Source organism: Haematobia irritans, chromosome 1 (genome assembly GCF_050003625.1).
Source record: "Haematobia irritans isolate KBUSLIRL chromosome 1, ASM5000362v1, whole genome shotgun sequence".
In the NCBI taxonomy this organism is placed as follows: domain Eukaryota; kingdom Metazoa; phylum Arthropoda; class Insecta; order Diptera; family Muscidae; genus Haematobia; species Haematobia irritans.
This window is the reverse complement of record NC_134397.1, coordinates 207,730,858-207,748,919: the sequence shown is the minus strand read 5'-3', so window position 1 is coordinate 207,748,919 and position 18,062 is coordinate 207,730,858. Positions and strand designations below refer to the sequence as shown.

General features: G+C 35.3%; 1 protein-coding gene across 3 annotated transcripts in view; it reads left to right on the top strand.

Annotated features, from left to right (window-relative positions):
* The window catches only part of sba (six-banded), an 832,225-nt gene that overhangs the window by 806,245 nt on the left and 7,918 nt on the right, over positions 1 to 18,062 (top strand). For all 3 annotated transcript variants that reach the window (XM_075292683.1, XM_075292682.1, XM_075292684.1), the window contains exons 6-8: positions 16 to 3,014; positions 3,099 to 3,195; positions 14,549 to 14,830. In XM_075292683.1, the coding sequence (XP_075148798.1) occupies positions 16 to 3,014; positions 3,099 to 3,195; positions 14,549 to 14,830 (3,378 nt within the window). The remainder of the gene's footprint in view (positions 1 to 15; positions 3,015 to 3,098; positions 3,196 to 14,548; positions 14,831 to 18,062) is intronic.

Below are 18,062 nucleotides of genomic sequence, written 5' to 3'. Positions count from 1 at the left end.
TTTCTCTATTTCCAGAAGAAGTAAGACAATACCCCCACATAGAATATCCTCCGGAACAGGAAAGGATCCACGATCAAGAACAGAATACTGAAGCCATGGATACTTCAAAGCCAACTGATCACACTCTGGACTTTCTACATCGTGAAATGTGTATGGGTCATCGTTTGGGTGAAGAACACCAAAATTGCAATGAGGAGGAAGGTGATGAAAATCAACCGTTAGACGATACTATAGCCGCAAATGAAGGAAATGTAACAGAATCTATGTCGGAGTCGTTTCCTGCAATGGAGACCAGTACGAGGACCACAAGGCTTTTGAACAACCAGACAGCCAATACTTCTACACAATTTTATCAAATTCCCCCAAACAATATCAGCGAACCAGAGGAGGTTAGACCAGCAGTTTGTTCTAATCTACCCCGGCTGGCAGCTATTACCCAAAAACTCATCAGCTATGAATTAAAAGTCAGTCAACATCAAGGGCAAGGACAAACATCGATGAGCCAACATAATCTCCTAATGCCTAATGGTCAGGCAAAGCCAATGACTACCACTATCAAATTGGTACCTACAGCCCAGGAATCACCAGTTTCCTCCAGCACTGTACACACTTCGAGATCTACTCCAGATCTACAGAGAACAACCAGCTTGGAAGGGAACAAAAAGCCCGAGCAAGTAGGTGCCATATCGACAAGTAATGAAAGTCCGAGACCTTATACACCATCTCCGGTGGCAACAATGGATGCGACTAAAACTCTCCATGCGCCTGCAGCAACTTCTGCTTCTGCAAAAACATCAACAGTACCATCTCCAATGCCTTCACCAATGTCGCACAGTAGTAGGCCACAGCAGATAAAACATCAAATGCAGCAAACTAAACCCCCAACAGCCAGCCAGAAGGTGTCATCAAACCAACCAGTGCGTATAGTAAGGCAAATTAAAACTGTACAACAAACTCCATCGCAACAGCAAGTGTCTCAGCAACAAAGGATTTTAAGTAACAATACCGCTCGAAATACGACTCTTACAACTATGGCTGGGAATCGGGGTGCAGCAACAACTACCACGACTACAGCATCTTCTTCTTCATCGACAGGTCAACGGAATATGCCCCACGTTAATAGCTCGCTTGGTATGACCCAAAAATTACAGACCACCATGCAAAAGCTAGCAACAGCAAATGCCGCGAACACGAACGGTACCAGCATTTCCTTAGGTCAACTCCAACTTCAGCCTCTACTGAGAGCTGCCAATGAGAACAACGGGGGAAATTCTCAAATAATTATGACCTCAACAGGTCAGATCATTGTAATGCCGTCCTCAAATAATAAAGCCAATTTGCAAACGTTGCAACAACAACAACAGCCACAAACGCAGCAGCAACAACAAGTGATAATAGCCAGTGGTAATGCAACAGCAACCACTCAAACAGCTCCGACAACCAATCTAATTATCCAACAGGCCGATGTGCTAAACAATTCCACACAACTGACGGCCACTTTGCAGCAACAACCCAATGGTGGGTACATTGTCAGTCAACCGGCATCAACCAATACGGCAGCCCCACAATTACAACCCACAACGGTAATTTTAAATTCTGGACAAAATCTTTTGGCCAGCAATGGAGCCAAGGTCCTTACCAATGCTGGCAATACAATCTTACATGCTGCTGGCACACAATCCATATTAACAGCCGGTAATCAATTGATTACCACAGCCACACAACCCACGGCAAATGGAAATAATGTTCTGGGTCAACAGACTGTTGTTCTCAATGCTCTACCCAATGGTGGAGGTTATGTCATTCAGCAACAGCCTCAGCATCCAGGTAATACGGCCTCCACGCAACAGCAGCAGCAACAATTCGCCACCTTGGATTCCCAAGTTGTACAACAGATTGTACAGCAAGCCGATGGCACTACACTCATACAACACCAGCAACAACCCCAAAGGATCATTATCGCCTCCAGTGGTGGCAATGGCGATCATCTTAAGAGACGAACTAAAAAACGTAAAAATTCTCCTGGTCCTTCGCCAGCGACTGCAGCAGCCCAGGCTACAATCAATCAAATATCCAACCAAACTACAACATTATTGCAACAGCATGCTGCCAATATCCAGGCAGCAGCTGCAGCGGCAGTCCAGCAACACAATCAAGTTTCTGCTCCGCAACAAACGCAAGTTGTTCAATTGACCACAGCGGGACACACGAGTACGCCCACATCAGCCAACTCGTTTCCCCAACAATTCCAACTGGGCTCCACAGGCATACAAGGTATTGTGGTGAGTAAACCAGCCACAACGGCAACCACCGCCAACGCCCAACCTCAACAGATTATCCTGCAAAATGGTCAAATCATACAACCCATGAATTTGCTGGGACAACAGTTGATTTTGCCCACAACGGGTCTGGTGATGGGACCCGATTCAACATTACTGCAGATACAAAATGTTGGTGCTCCTACCGCCAATATTCTAACGGCCACCACCCCACAAGCCACCATGATGCTGCGGGCCACATCGCCGCAAACCAACAAATCTTTCATTTCATCCACAGCCACTGGCCAACAATTCATTGTGGGATCCAATGGCCAACTAAGTCCCATTGGGCAAATCTATTCGACCCCCATGGGTTTGGTAATGCCTACCGCGGCCACTACGCAACATACCACCACTCCCACGGCCACCTTTGTACAACACAATGGTACCATTCAAGTGCAGCAACAACAGCCCGGCACTACCACCCATCAGTTGAGTGCCACAACCACCCAGCATCATGTCACGTTGCAAACTCTACAGCAACATCAACAAAATTTGAATCATGTCGTCAGCCAGCAACCTTCCGTGGGTATTGTCCTCGAAACGGCCACATCATCGACAACCACATCGTCTCCTAATGTCCAGCAGGCTGTGGCCAGCTCACGTTCATCGGCCGCCAGTCCACCTGACACAACCACCCATAGTCCAAGGAGTCCGGAAAGACCACCAAGTCATCGGAGTGGAGGTAGTGATATGGTGAGTGAATTGCAACTATTGCTAGCGTAATTAAATAGCTATTGATTGATATGGTCTTCCATTCTTTATACTATTCACCTGCAGGTTCAATGCGTTTCAAGTTCAGAACCAGACGGTGGTACCGTTTCACCAATGAGTACTGACAGTCGACAATCGCCATCGACTACTGTGTGTGATAAAGGTGAGTAGAAGAGTGAAATGAAGGGGAGGGGGGGTTAGATGAAATATGTATTCGTTTGGGAAGCACTTGAATTCATAGCTAAGGATAAACAAAAGATTAGATGTGATTTTCATTCCATCCAGAACATCAATAACCACAGCCTTCTATTGAAGAATATTTGACTTTTTACTATTGCAATAGTTTCCACTCATGGAATTTTTTTGCTTGTTCCCGATGTAGTGTACCAAAGTATCCACTACTTGTCATAGAAATTAAAGATGAATCGAATAATCCTTCCACAAGAAGATTTTAACCAAATGGATATAATTTCGATAGAATTTCGTCTTAAGGAGTTCCCCATCAACAGTACTGAGTCGGTTTGGGTTTGGTGAGGAACAGGCTGCATTCTTTCCCAAAGATGGGTGAGGAAATACATAGTGCACCATATTGACATTTTTGTTACCAGCATGTAGGTTATGTTAAAGTGGCAGCCCGGTTTAGTATCAGGCTCACTTAGACTCTTCAGTCCATTGTGATAAACACTTACCATAGCCCACATGTACAGATGTGCCCTCAGAGCAATTGTCCTAGCGAAAATACCTTGTAGACCAATTTAGGTTAGCTTGAAGAGAATTCAGGTTCTCTACACCTCTCAGTATTCGCTTTATAGTTCTTTCGTGTAACTTAAGATTCCCAAACATATTCAGGCACCGTCATAGCGTGGTATCGTTGCCTTCAGAGACTCATTAGGTAGGCCAATTTAGGTTAGGTTAGGAAGATGCGTCAGATTTTCCACAACTCTTTTTTGGTATTAGCATCCTAGTTCTTTCGCGTAGTCCAAGATTCCCAAAAATGTGCAGCCATCGTGATTGCTCTGACTATAGTGTGCGTAGAGTATTACTTCTCCTCTGTCGTTTAAGCATGATTGGTGATAGCGTGGTATCGTTGCCTTCATAGACTCGTTAGGCCTTCATAGACAGCTTAGGTAGGCCAAGTTAGGTTAGGTTGAAGAGGCGTCAGGTTTTCCACAACTCTTCTTTGCTATTCGGTTCTAAGTTCTTCAATGTAACTCAAGGTTCCCAAAAATGTTCAAGCGAGATTGCGCTGATTATATCGTACCCAGAGTAGTAATTCTCCTCTTTCGTGCTCTCATAGACATTGGTGCTCTCATAGACCCATAAGATTATTCTCAATGATGTTCACATTCATTGGCCTAGTTTCGGGAATGAGTAATTTTACACTTCGTTATTTTTTTTAAATAAATTTATTTAATATATTTAATATTTATAACCACAACAAGACAAGGTCTTATAAGTAAAGTGATGGAAATTAGTTCTCTCTACATGCGAATAAGCTGTAAAGAGAATTGTAGAAATATGAATACTCTTTGACGATGTTCTTCTACAATCCGATCTAATCGAATAAGACCAATAAGAGATTGTAGAAGAATGCTCAGAATTAGGGATAATGACCCTGCTGTCACACCCACGCAAACTAGTTCCAAGGCAGGTGGTAGGAAAATGACTTCAGTACCTTTCTAGGTCCAGTCAGGTGAACAAGCTTGGAGAAGAACAGATCGCTCTTAACGGATGTTCTCCTACAATTCGATCTAAGCGAATAAGGCCAATGAGAATTTGCAGGAGAATGCCCAGAAGTCCCCCAAATAATCCCCCTGCGGTCCGAACCATATGAACAAGCTCAAAGGCAGATGGTAGGAAACCACTAGAGCAGGTCAGAACCTTCACAGAAAAAATAGGTTATTGCGTTCCAGATACAAATGGAGTGAATGAAAAATTGTCATTCGGAAACAAGATTTCGTCGCCTAAATGGAGTGATTCTCTTGCCACTGTTTGATTTTACGAGGACAAGCTTCTCAAAAAGATATCTTGGTTCCTATGTATATATAACTTTCACAGGGGTCTGGTGGGAAACCAATGGTCAGGTCAGTTTTTGGTATTGCGACAGTGTTTTGGTTTTTATCGTGATGTGTCGCATCTAGTGGTGGCTCGGGTAGGTTTAGCAAGGCCAGCGACCCACGTGAAACATAGGTAAGCCACACTGCTATTAAATCGGGATAAGTAGAAGTTTAGGCGGATGCATTTGCCCAAATGTTCTGATCGGCTGGAAGGTCTCATTCCTCTTTTACTAAAGTTGTTCACCAAGAATAGAATTAACCTTGTACATGTTCATCGTTCCTGTTTGGATACAATTCGTTGGATGTGTTATAGAACGACGAATGTTATTACAGTTGGCTGCAAGTCCGCTTATTCTGCTGAAAATTTGTGCCTCACCTGAGCCCATAATCTGCAGCTGAGTCGTCTTTGTCCCAGATATTCCTACCAGCCACTTGATCATTAAAGCGATTTGTTGTTTATTTAAGCGGCAATTGGAGCATTCTAAAAAACGTCCCAGCTGACTTTCGGCGTTTATAGACATTACGGTTGATAGTGACAATAATGGACCCATAGACCCATGAACGAGTTGCTAGTAAAGGGTGATTTGTTAAGAGCTTGATAACTTTAAAAAAAAAAAAAAACGCATAAAATTTGCAAAATCTCATCGGTTCTTTATTTGAAACGTTAGATTGGTCCATGACATTTACTTTTTGAAGATAATTTCATTTAAATGTTGACCGCGGCTGCGTCTTAGGTGGTCCATTCGGAAAGTCCAATTTTGGGCAACTTTTTCGAGCATTTCGGCCGGAATAGCCCGAATTTCTTCGGAAATGTTGTCTTCCAAAGCTGGAATAGTTGCTGGCTTATTTCTGTAGACTTTAGACTTGACGTAGCCCCACAAAAAATAGTCTAAAGGCGTCAAATCGCATGATCTTGGTGGCCAACTTACCGGTCCATTTCTTGAGATGAATTGTTCTCCGAAGTTTTCCCTCAAAATGGCCATAGAATCGCGAGCTGTGTGGCATGTAGCGCCATCTTGTTGAAACCACATGTCAACCAAGTTCAGTTCTTCCATTTTTGGCAACAAAAAGTTTGTTAGCATCGAACGATAGCGATCGCCATTCACCGTAACGTTGCGTCCAACAGCATCTTTGAAAAAATACGATCCAATGATTCCACCAGCGTACAAACCACACCAAACAGTGCATTTTTCGGGATGCATGGGCAGTTCTTGAACGGCTTCTGGTTGCTCTTCACTCCAAATGCGGCAATTTTGCTTATTTACGTAGCCATTCAACCAGAAATGAGCCTCATCGCTGAACAAAATTTGTCGATAAAAAAGCGGATTTTCTGCCAACTTTTCTAGGGCCCATTCACTGAAAATTCGACGTTGTGGCTCGTTAGTAAGTCTATTCATGATGAAATGTCAAAGCATACTGAGCATCTTTCTCTTTGACACCATGTCTGAAATCCCACGTGATCTGTCAAATACTAATGCATGAAAATCCTAACCTCAAAAGAATCACCCTTTATATATTATTCAACAGACCAAGCGACATTATGATGCAGACACTCATAAATCCAGTTGGAGCATCTTCCTTATATCACACAGAAAATGCAATCAACAATTTGTTCTTCCTGGTCTATCTATACCCTTCGTTCTTTGTCTAGTAGAGAGTACCATAAGTCGTGGAAGATATTAAAGCCTCCTTGGGCCAACCGATAAAAAAATAAACGCCAATGTTCGAATTGCCTTTTATTGGGTTCATCTTTAGGGGCCTAGTAATATGCAATCATTGAATGTACTCAAGAATAATTGTGAGCAACTTTCAAAACCCTTTCGGTCCCTCCGCATAAGCGATTCAGATATCATACTACATAAAGACGTATATTATATAACAGGTTGGCTGATAAGTCCCCGATCTGACACATAGATGGCGTCGATAGTATTAAATACATATTATTTTTATATAGTACCAACCTTCAACTGATTCGTGTCAAAATTTGACGTCTGTAGGTCAATTAGTTTGTGCGAGAGCGTCTTTTGTGAAGCAACTTTTGTTATTGTGAAAAAATGGAAAAAAAGGAATTTCGTGTTTTGATAAAATACTGTTTTCTGAAGGGGAAAAATACGGTGGAAGCAATATTTGGATATGTGGAAGCTCTGTGCAAAATGGGTGTCTCGCGAGCTCACATTTGACCAAAAACAACAACGTGTTGATGATTCAGAGCGGTGTTTGCAGCTGTTAACTCGTAATACACCCGAGTTTTTCCGTCGATATGTGACAATGGATGAAACATGGCTCCATCACTACACTCCTGAGTCCAATCGAGCGACCGACGAACCGTCTCCGAAGCGTGGAAAGACTCAAAAGTCCGCTGGCAAAGTAATGGCCTCTGTTTTTTGGGATGCTCATGGAATAATTTTTATCGATTATCTTGAGAAGGGAAAAACCATCAACAGTGACTATTATATGGCGTTATTGGAGCGTTTGCAGGTCGAAATCGCGGGAAAACGGCCCATATGAAGAAGAAACAAGTATAAACGGCCGTAAGTTCGGCCAGGCCGAAGCTTATGTACCCTCCACCATGGATTGCATTGAAACTTGTACTAAAGACTGCCATCCACAATCGAATTACTTGGGCTGCGGTAACACTTGCCGATGGCAAGGTTTCTTAAAACATCTTAACACCGTCTACTTAATTGTAAGTTAGTCCATACCAAGGCCGTATTCAGGGGGGGGGGGATGAGGGGGATCAAACCCCCCCTGAAATGAATGAATATTTTTATATAAATAAATATATATTTTTAGCCGCATAGAAAAATCTTATCGAAGATGTTGAAGAAAAGCTGAAGGTTTTATTTTGAAAAACGCTTACCTATAAAACTTGCACAAATCATAGAATACTAGTTGAAAAGCCCGTCAAACGACGGTCGAAAAAAAAACAAATTGTTTTTGTTCTCGCACCACAAATTTAATTTTTGGAAAATGTCTTTCTGCTTTTTATGTGTGTTTGTTGTTCTTTTTGTGAATATGACTCGCTTTGTTTGGCCATATCAAAAACAACGAAACAGCCAAACACACATGTGTAAATGAAATGGCGATATTTCCAAACGTGCATATTCTTTTAAAAATTTTGGTCACTTTGCCAGTTACTCAGGGATGGAAAATACAATTTTTAAGAAAGTACAAAAAAGGTATTTTTTGAGCGGAAAGGTACTTTTTACTAAATTTCAACAAAAATTTCACTGGAAGATTATTGTCAAGAGACTGAATTTTAAAGAAAATAAAATTTTGACAAAATTTCCTATAGAAATAAAATTTTGCAAAAATTTTCTATAGAAATAAAATTTTGCAAAATTTTTTCTATAGAAATAAAATTTTGCAAAAATTTCCTATAGAAATAAAATTTTTACAAAATTTTCAATTGAAATAAAATTTTGACAAAATTTTCTATAAAAATAAAATTTTGCAAAAATTCTATATAGAAATAAAATTTTGACAACATTTTCTACAGAAATAAAAAATCAATAATATAGAATCGCATTCTTTTTTCGACTAAAACATTCTTGAAGTTCAATAAAATCCTGTTTTTGACTATGTCTTTTACAAAATCGAGATTTTCTTCCCACATGAACATGTCTGTTTTGCCATATTTGTAAAAGACTATTAGTAAATAAGGTTGATAAAGACTTTCACAAAATATTAAAATATTTTGTCAAAGCCATTGTACCATAAATCTGATATCGACTCAAAAATGTCTACACAAAAGGTACTAAATCCTTCGCGGGGGTACTACGGTACTGACCGGGGTGAAAAAGTATTGAAAAAAGTACTATAGTACTGCATTTTCCATCCCTGCAGTTACTACGTGCTCATCCGAACGTTCATTTTCAACAATGAAGAGATTAAAGACGTATCTTAGAAATTCGACTAGCGAGAGTAGACTCAATGGATTGACATTAATTTCGGTTCATCGCCGAATAAATGTGCCGACTAAAGAAGTCATTGATTTATTTGCTGCCCAAAAAGCCCGTCGGCTCAATTTAATATTATAAAAATATTGTATACATACCTATACATAAATAAAATTTTCTACACATGAGATTATATGAATATTTTTTTTAAGTTGAACCCCCCCGAATTAAAATCCTGGCTACGGCCTTGGTCCATACGGAGTATATATTAAACAAAAAAGGTCGATTAAATACTATATAATTCAGTTAGACAACAATTTCTATAGAAATAAAACGTTGACAAAATTTTCTATAGAAATAAAATTTTGACAAAATTTTCTATAGAAATAAAATTTTGACAAAAATTTCTATAGTAATAAAATTTTGACAAAATTTTCTATAGAAATAAAATTTTAACAAAATTTTCTATCGAAATAAAATGTGTTTACAAAATTTTCTATAGTAATAACATTTTGACAAAATTTTCTATAGAAATAAAATTTTGCTAGATTACTTTTGGGGATCGGCTATATATAACTATAGACGGATATGGGCCAATTTTGGCATGGTTGTTAGCGGTCATATACTGCACAACGTACAAAATTTCACCAAGTACCAAATCTTAACCGGATCCGATGAATTTTGGTCCTCTAAGAGCTCCGGAGGTCAAATCTGGGGATTGGTTTAAATGGGGGTTATACCGGCATGGACCAATTTTTGAATGGTTGTTAGAGACCATATACTAACACCACGTAACAAATTTCAACCGGATTGGGTGAATTTTGCTCTTCCAAGGGGGTCCGGAGGTCAAATCTGGGGATCGGTTTATATGGGGGCTATATATAATTATGGACTGATATGAACCAATTCATGCACGGTTGTTGGATACCATATACTAACATCACGTACCAAATTTCAACCGAATGCGATGAATTTTGCTCTTCCAAGGGGCTCCGGAGGTCAAATCTGGGGATCATTTTATATGGAGGCTATATATAATTATGGACCGATATGGACCAATTTTTGCATGGTTGTTAGAAACCATATACCAACACCATGTACCAAATTTCAGCCGGATCAGATGAAATTGGCTTCTCTTAGAGGCCTCGCAAGCCAAATTTGGGGGTCCGTTTGTATGGGGGCTATACATAAAAGGCGACCTATATGGCCCATTTGCAATACCATCCGACCTACATCAATAACAACTACTTGTGCCAAGTTTCAAGTCGATAGCTTGTTTCGTTCGGAAGTTAGCGTGATTTCAACAGACGGACGGACGGACGGACGGACATGCTCAGATCGACTCAGAATATTTCGATGTGTTACAAACGGAATGACAAAGTTAATATACCCCCCATCCTATGGTGGAGGGTATAAAAAGTGTTGTTCCACCAAGACAACGCACCGTGCCACAAGTCATTGAGAATGATGGCAAAAATTCATGAATTGGGCTTCGAATTGCTTCCCCACCCACCATATTCTCCAGATCTGGCCCCCAGCGACTTTTTTTTGTTCTCAGACCTCAAAAGGATGCTCGCAGGAAAAAAATTTGGCTGCCATCGAAGAGGTGATCGCCGAAACTGAGGCCTATTTTGAGGCAAACCGAAGGAGTACTACCAAAATGGTATCAACAAATTCGAAGGTCGTTATAATCGTTATATCGCTCTTGAAGGGAAATATGTTAAATAATTAAAACGAATTTTGACAACAAAAAAATGTGTTTTTCTTTGTTAGACCGGGGACTTATCAGCCAACCTGTTATCACACAGAAAATGCAATCAACAATTTGTTCTTTCTGGTCTATCTATACCCTTCGTTCCTTGTCTAGTAGAGAGTACCATAACTCGTGGAAGATATTAAAGTCTCCTTGTCTTTTATTGGGTTCATCTTTAGGGGCCTAGTAATATGCAATCATAGGTTAGGTTAGGTTAAAGTGGCAGTCCGATTAAGATTCAGGCTCACTTAGACTATTCAGTCCATTGTGATACATATGGGCACTTCTAGTTTTAACCGCTGAACCTTCTCGATTATTTTCTTCTGTTGAACCAACCAGATTGTTCCAAAAACACTAGCAGACTGCTTAAGTTAACGCTCAGGTCCAGGTCCGTCAGTAATCTGAAGCTATATGCCCCTAAAATTTGCTTATATGCAATCATTGAATGTACTCAAGAATAATTGTGAGCAACTTTCAGAACCCTTTCGGTCCCTCCGCATAAGCGATTCAGATATCATACTACATAAAGACGTATATTATATAAGCGTTCAAGATTACTTAAGTGAATATAGGCAGTTTTTATTCCTAGGAGAACGAAAAGGGATCTCTGTCTTATAAGTGCAAAAAACAATCATGAGAATTGCTGAGTTATAAAGGGTGGTTAAAATTTCAAGGGCCGATGTTGATTTTGAATAAAACACAAACTATTTAGGAAATTATTGTCATTTTATTTTATTATGGTGTATATTGGTATTACTCAATTATGTATGGAACAAAATAACGGCCAAATGGGCGCCGCGACCTCGGTGGCACACCTTCATCCGATGGTCCAAATTTTCGATGACGCTGAGGCATAATGGAGGTTCTATGCCGTTAATGTGCCGAATTATCTCATCCGTTAGCTCTTGAATTATTGCTGGCTTATCGACGTACACCTTTTCTTTCAAATAACCCCAAAGAAAAAAGTCCAACGGTGTCAAATCACATGATCTTGGCGGCCAATTGACATCGCCATTACGTGAGATAACACGGCCATTGAATTTGTTGCGCAAAAGAGCTATTGTTTCGTTAGCTGTGTGGCAAGTGGCACCGTCCTGCTGAAACCACATATTGTCCACATCCATATCTTCCAATTCGGGCCATAAAAAGTTCGTTATCATCTCACGATAGCGAACACCATTCACAGTAACTGCCTGACAGGCCTCATTTTGGAAAAAATACGGCCCGATGATGCCGCCAGCCCACAAACCACACCAAACAGTCACTCTTTGTGGGTGCATTGGTTTTTCGACAATCACTCTTGGATTCTCATTCGCCCAAATGCGGCAATTCTATATATTGACGAATCCACTGAGGTGAAAATGTGTCTTATCATTGAAGATGATTTTCTTCGAAAATTGATCATCCACTGTTGCCATTTCTTGGAACCATTCTGACCATTCACAACGTCCATTGTTCAAATTCAGTAAGTCTGAAATAGAGAAATGTCAAATAAAATTCGGAAAAAAACTTGGCGTTTATGTGTGGTTCACATCTAACATCAGCCCTTACAATTTAACCAACCGTCAAATGATTTTTCTTAGTACTCAAGTTCCTTTTTTGTGTTAATCATGAAAAAGATCCTTCAAAGAATTTTGTAAAATTATTGCAAAATATTTACAGACATTTTAGATTCATCGCTCTTCCACCCCATCCCTCTTAGTTCTCTTATGCAAAGACATTTTTTTTACAAATTTCCTGTACTGAAGAACACATGTGGTTTCCTTCCTGTGCCCGACTACTTCATCATCAGCAGCAATGTTTCATTTCAGTATTATTTTTCATTCTCCCATTGGATGAGTGTCATAAATTGCAAGCCCTATTAGTTGCAAACCATACCATCAACATCTGAGAAGGCATGTAATTTTATATCATACGATACAGTTCCAGGACATTAAGTGGCAAGCAAAAAAACAATCTGTGCGTATTGTGTCTCTGATTGCGAATATAATGAATAAACCTCAATGGAGCAGAACATTAGATTATGCTATTTACTCCATGACAAGAGGGAGGATTCTTTTATTAACATTTCAATGAGAGAATTTATGGGTAGACAAAATATGGTATGATTTGCAAAGTAACAAAAAAATAACATAGGAGGCATTAAATGTACATAAAATATTGAGTGGAAACTCGATTTTAATATTCAAAATTATTTACATATAAATTTACTTACTTTGCATAATAAATTAAGCAAAAATAAAAACAATACAATAGATTATAAAATGCCTTTAACTTTCTTGTTTGGAATAAGGACTTTCTCAAAAGACTACGCCACCTTGTTTTACGAATGAAACTTTTTCTGAAATATTTTAAAAAATCTAATGGTGTTTTCTTTCCTAATGGTGTTTTCTTTTTTCGCACTTTTGCCTGTTTTTTTAGAAAAGAACCTAAAAAGTACATTTTGCGGGCAAAATGCAAAAATAAGTGCGCATTTTTTACAAGAAAAGAAAGCCCATAAGTGACACCTCTGATTTCTGGTATGCAGATTTTAATCCGTTTCAAAGTTATATTCTCTGACACTCGTAATGATTCTGAATGTAAAAATTAAAATAAATATAAGACAAAGTTTCTCATGTCTACTAACTTTGGAACATTAATCGTTATCTTTGTATAAACATTTTGGAAATGTCTTCATAAATCCCATAAAATCTCTTCACATTGGTCTCTTATGAATGTTTTAGTTCTTGGAAGATTTCAATGGCTAGAAATAAGCCATTAGTGGCTTAACTTTGATTTAGGCTACGACTACTATAGAAAATTTTATTTGTATAGGAAATTTTGTCAAAATTTTATTTCGTTAGAGAATTTTGTCAAAATTGTATTTCTATGGAAAATTTTGCTAAAATCTTATTTCTATAGAAAATTTTGTTAAAATTTTATTTCTATAGAAAATTTTATTTCTATAGAAAATTTGGCACAATTTTATTTCTATAACAAATTTGGCCCCAATTTTATTTCTATAGAGAATTTTTTCAAAATTTTATTTCTATAGAGAATTTTGTCAAAATTTTATTTCTATGGAAAATTTTGCAAAGATTTTAATTCTATAGAAAATTTTGTCAAAATTTTATTTCTATAGAAAATTTTGTCACATTTTATTTCTATAGAAAATTTTGTCAAAATTTTATTTCTATAGAAAATGTTGTCAACATGTTATTTCTCTAGAAACTTTTGTCAAAACTTTATTTCTATAGAAAATTTTACCAAATTTTATTTCTATAGAAAATGTTGGTCAATATTTTATTTTTTTTTCGCACTTTTGCCTGTTTTTTTAGAAAAGAACCTAAAAAGTACATTTTCCGGGCAAAATGCAAAAATAAGTGCGCATTTTTTACAAGAAAAGAAAACGCCATAAGTGACACCTCTTATTTCTGGTATGCATGTTTTAATCCGTTTCAAAGTTATATTCTCTGACACTCATAATGATTCTGAATGTAAAAATTGAAATAAATATAAGACAAAGTTTCTCATATCTACTAAATTTGGAACATTAATCGTTATCTTTGTGTAAACATTTTGGAAATGTCTTCATAAATCCCATTAAATCTCTTCACATTGTTGGTCTCTTAGGAATGTTTTAGTTCTTGGAGGATTTCAATGACTAGAAATAAGCCATTAGTGGCTTAACTTTGATTTAAGCTACGACTACTACGACACTAAAACTAATATTTTTTTTTTCAACTTGCTTTATTTCATTCATCCCTATGGTTTTGTTTTTATTTTTGCTTCCAACAATGTCCTGGACACTTACCAAAACACATCTAGGCATTGTTATGTCAACCGCATATCAACAAAGTACCAGTGTCTATAAACCATCGGAAGCAAAAATTCGTCGAGTGCAAACACCACCTCAATATCAAGTGATTGGGGGAGGTAATGGTGCAGCGACAGCCACAGCAGTAGCTAGCACTACTAATATTGGAGCCATAACAAATCTAACGTTACACCAACATACAGCGAGCAACCATAACTCACAGCAACAACAACAACAAGCCATACAACAGAAACATATGGAGGCGACTGCTATAAAGCCTGCTGATACACATGGTAAGTTTTTGGAAAGATCCTTGAAGTATTGGCTATGCCATGATGACATTTTAGACGCACCAAGTAACACTATATCCTTCATACATACACTCTCACACTCACATACTTGTACATATACACACAAAGGCATTCGATAACGACAACGGCCATAAGTGGCTAAGCACAGTGGGATAAAATAATAAATAAATTAAACTTATAAATGAAAATATTCCATTTTGTATGGGAGATGACAAAAGAAAAATAATTTTGTTGGTTGATATAACAAAATTCATAGTTGCTGTTAACTATTTAAACCAAACAATTAACCCAAATTTTAGCAACAAGAGAATTATTCAATTATTGCATTTGTTCCTAAAGAAAAAATAAAAGTTCGTTTGTTGAAAATTTCGTTACTGTGAAAAATAAAAAATATTTGCATGAAAATTCAAAGTCAACATTATCAACATTAGAGGAAGTCTAGTTCGACTTGATTAGATACCATGGTTGCCATCCGAGTCAAAAATAATCTGTCAAAAGTTGGGGAAAATTTTACCAAAAACCTACCAAACAAAAAATTTTATTTTGTCAAAATTTTATTTCTATAGAAAATTTTGTCAAAATTTTATTTCTATAAAAAATGTTGTCAAATTTTATTTCTGTAAAAAATTTTGTCAAATTTTATTTCTATAGAAAATTTTGTTAAAATTTTATTTCTATAGAAAATTTTTTCAAAATTTTAATTCTATAGAAAATTTTATTTCTATAGAAAATTTTGTCAAAATTTTATTTGTATAGAAAATTTTGCTAAAATTTTATTTCTATAGAAAATTTGCCAAAATTTCATTTCTACAGAAAATTTTGTCAAAATTTTAATTCTATAGAAAATTTTGTTTCTATTCGTTTTGTTTTGTTATTGTTGTTTTTTGTTTTTTCTTTTAATCATTGTTGTTGTTTCTTTTTTTTTTTTTTGATTTCAGCTTAAACCATGCATTGACTAAACTACAAGTGTAGCTTAATCATCAAAGGAAAATAATGTTTGTCTGCTGCAAGTAGAGGATGCTGATGAGGAATGTGGTAATTCCGAAACGTGCGTCCATCCAACCATCTTGCAGTCTATACGGCTTTGCCCAAATAAATTTGACAAACATTCTTTTCCTCTGTTGGTTAAGCTACACTTGTAGTTTAGTCAATCCATGGTTTTAAGCTGATATCAAAAAACAACAACAATTTTATTTCTATAGAAAATTTTGTTAAAATTTTATTTCTATAGAAAATTTCTATAGAAAATTTTGTCGACATTTTATTTGTATAGGAAATTTTGTCAAAATTTTATTTCGTTAGAGAATTTTGTCAAAATTTTATTTCTATGGAACATTTTGCTAAAATTTTATTTCTATAGAAAATTTTGTTAAAATTTTATTTCTATAGAAAATTTTGTTAAAATTTTATTTCAATCGAAAATTTTGTCAAAATTTTAATTCTATAGAGAATTTTGTCAAAATTTTAATTCTATAGAAAATGTTGGTCAAAATTTTAATTCTATACAAAATTTTGTCAAAATTTTAATTCTAAAGAAAATTTTGCCAAAATTTTATTTCTATAGAAATTTTGGCACAATTTTATTTTTATAACAAATTTGGCCACAATTTTATTTCTATAGAGAATTTTGTCAACATTTTATTTCTATGGAAAATTTTGTCAAAAATTTATTTCTGTAGAAAATTGTGTCAAAATTTTATTTCTATAGAAAATTTTGTCAAAATTGTATTTCTATGGAAAATTTTGTCATAATTTTATTTCTATAAAAAATGTTGGTGAAAATTTTATTTCTATAGAAAATTTTGTCAAAATTTTATTTCTTTAGAAAAACAAAATATTATCAACATTTTTCCAATTAATTTTTTAATTCATTAAAAAAATATTCAATAAAAAATTAAATGGATTAAATTAAAAATTATTTAAAACAAAAATCAATTGATGAAATTTTTTAGTTCAATAAATAAGTTGTGTAATTGACGATGGCGATTTAATCATTTTCGTGGTTGAAGAAATTTCAAAATTTATTAATTCATTTCGTGATAGAGATGTAAACGATTCAGCAGTTTAAACTCTCAATATAAGTACTTGTAAAGTAAATCAGTATTTTCTGAAGCAAATTTATTTTTTTTAGCAAAGTATTATTGTTGTGCAAATAATTTTTATATGAACACAGAAAAAAATATCAGAAAAATATATCCAATGGAAATTAAAAATGAAAAATTAACTAATTTAATTTTTTATCAAATTATACAAATGTTTAAATAAATGCATTTTTTACGTTTTTAATAAAAAAAATGGAAATAATGGAATAATTCAATTCTTGCTTTATTCGCATTTTAAAGTGACCTTGAAAGCCCATTAAAAAACAAAAGCTAATAATTAAGGAAAAAAGGTCGATAAACTAAATAAACTTGCAGTAATTGTCTCATTTAACATTTTAATTTAAAAAAAAAATCAATTAAAAAAATAATAATTAAAAAATTTGGTTGGAATAATACATTAAGTAATAAATAAATAAAAAATAATAAGACATATATTTTTTAAGACATATTTTTCTTTATTGAGCCTTTTTGGGTTACATTGGTTTACAATGCTAAAAAATAATAATTATAATTAGAAAAAACATAAAATTACAAAAAAAAGCTAAATAATTTTAAAGAAATAAAAATACAGTGAACAATTAAATGCCTCAATTTAAATAATAATTGAATTTTTCGTCAAAATAAATTAAATTTTCAATAAATAAATAAAAATTAAAATTAGAAAATACATATAAGCTCTTATAAAATTGCAAAAAAATAATTTATCAAAAGTCAAAATAATTTTAAATATATAAAAATACAAAAAACAATTAAATACATCAGTTAACAAAATAATTGAGTTTTTCTCAAAATCAATTACATTTTCAATAAATTAATAAAAAATAATAACTCTTATAAAATTGCAAAAAAATAATTCATAAAAAGGCAAAATAATTTTAAATAAATAAAAATACAAAATAACAAAAGTTTTGCATCAAAATCAATTAAATTTTCGTAGGAATTTAAAAATTAAAGTAGCGAAGAAATCAATCAAATTTTTAATCAAGTATATTTTTTAGTATTAATTAATTTTCTAATTGATGCTATCATTTTCGTTATTAAAGCAATGTCAATTAAAAAATTTATTGGTACAATTGAATTCGGAAATGAATCAGGAAATTTGTTTTTTTTTT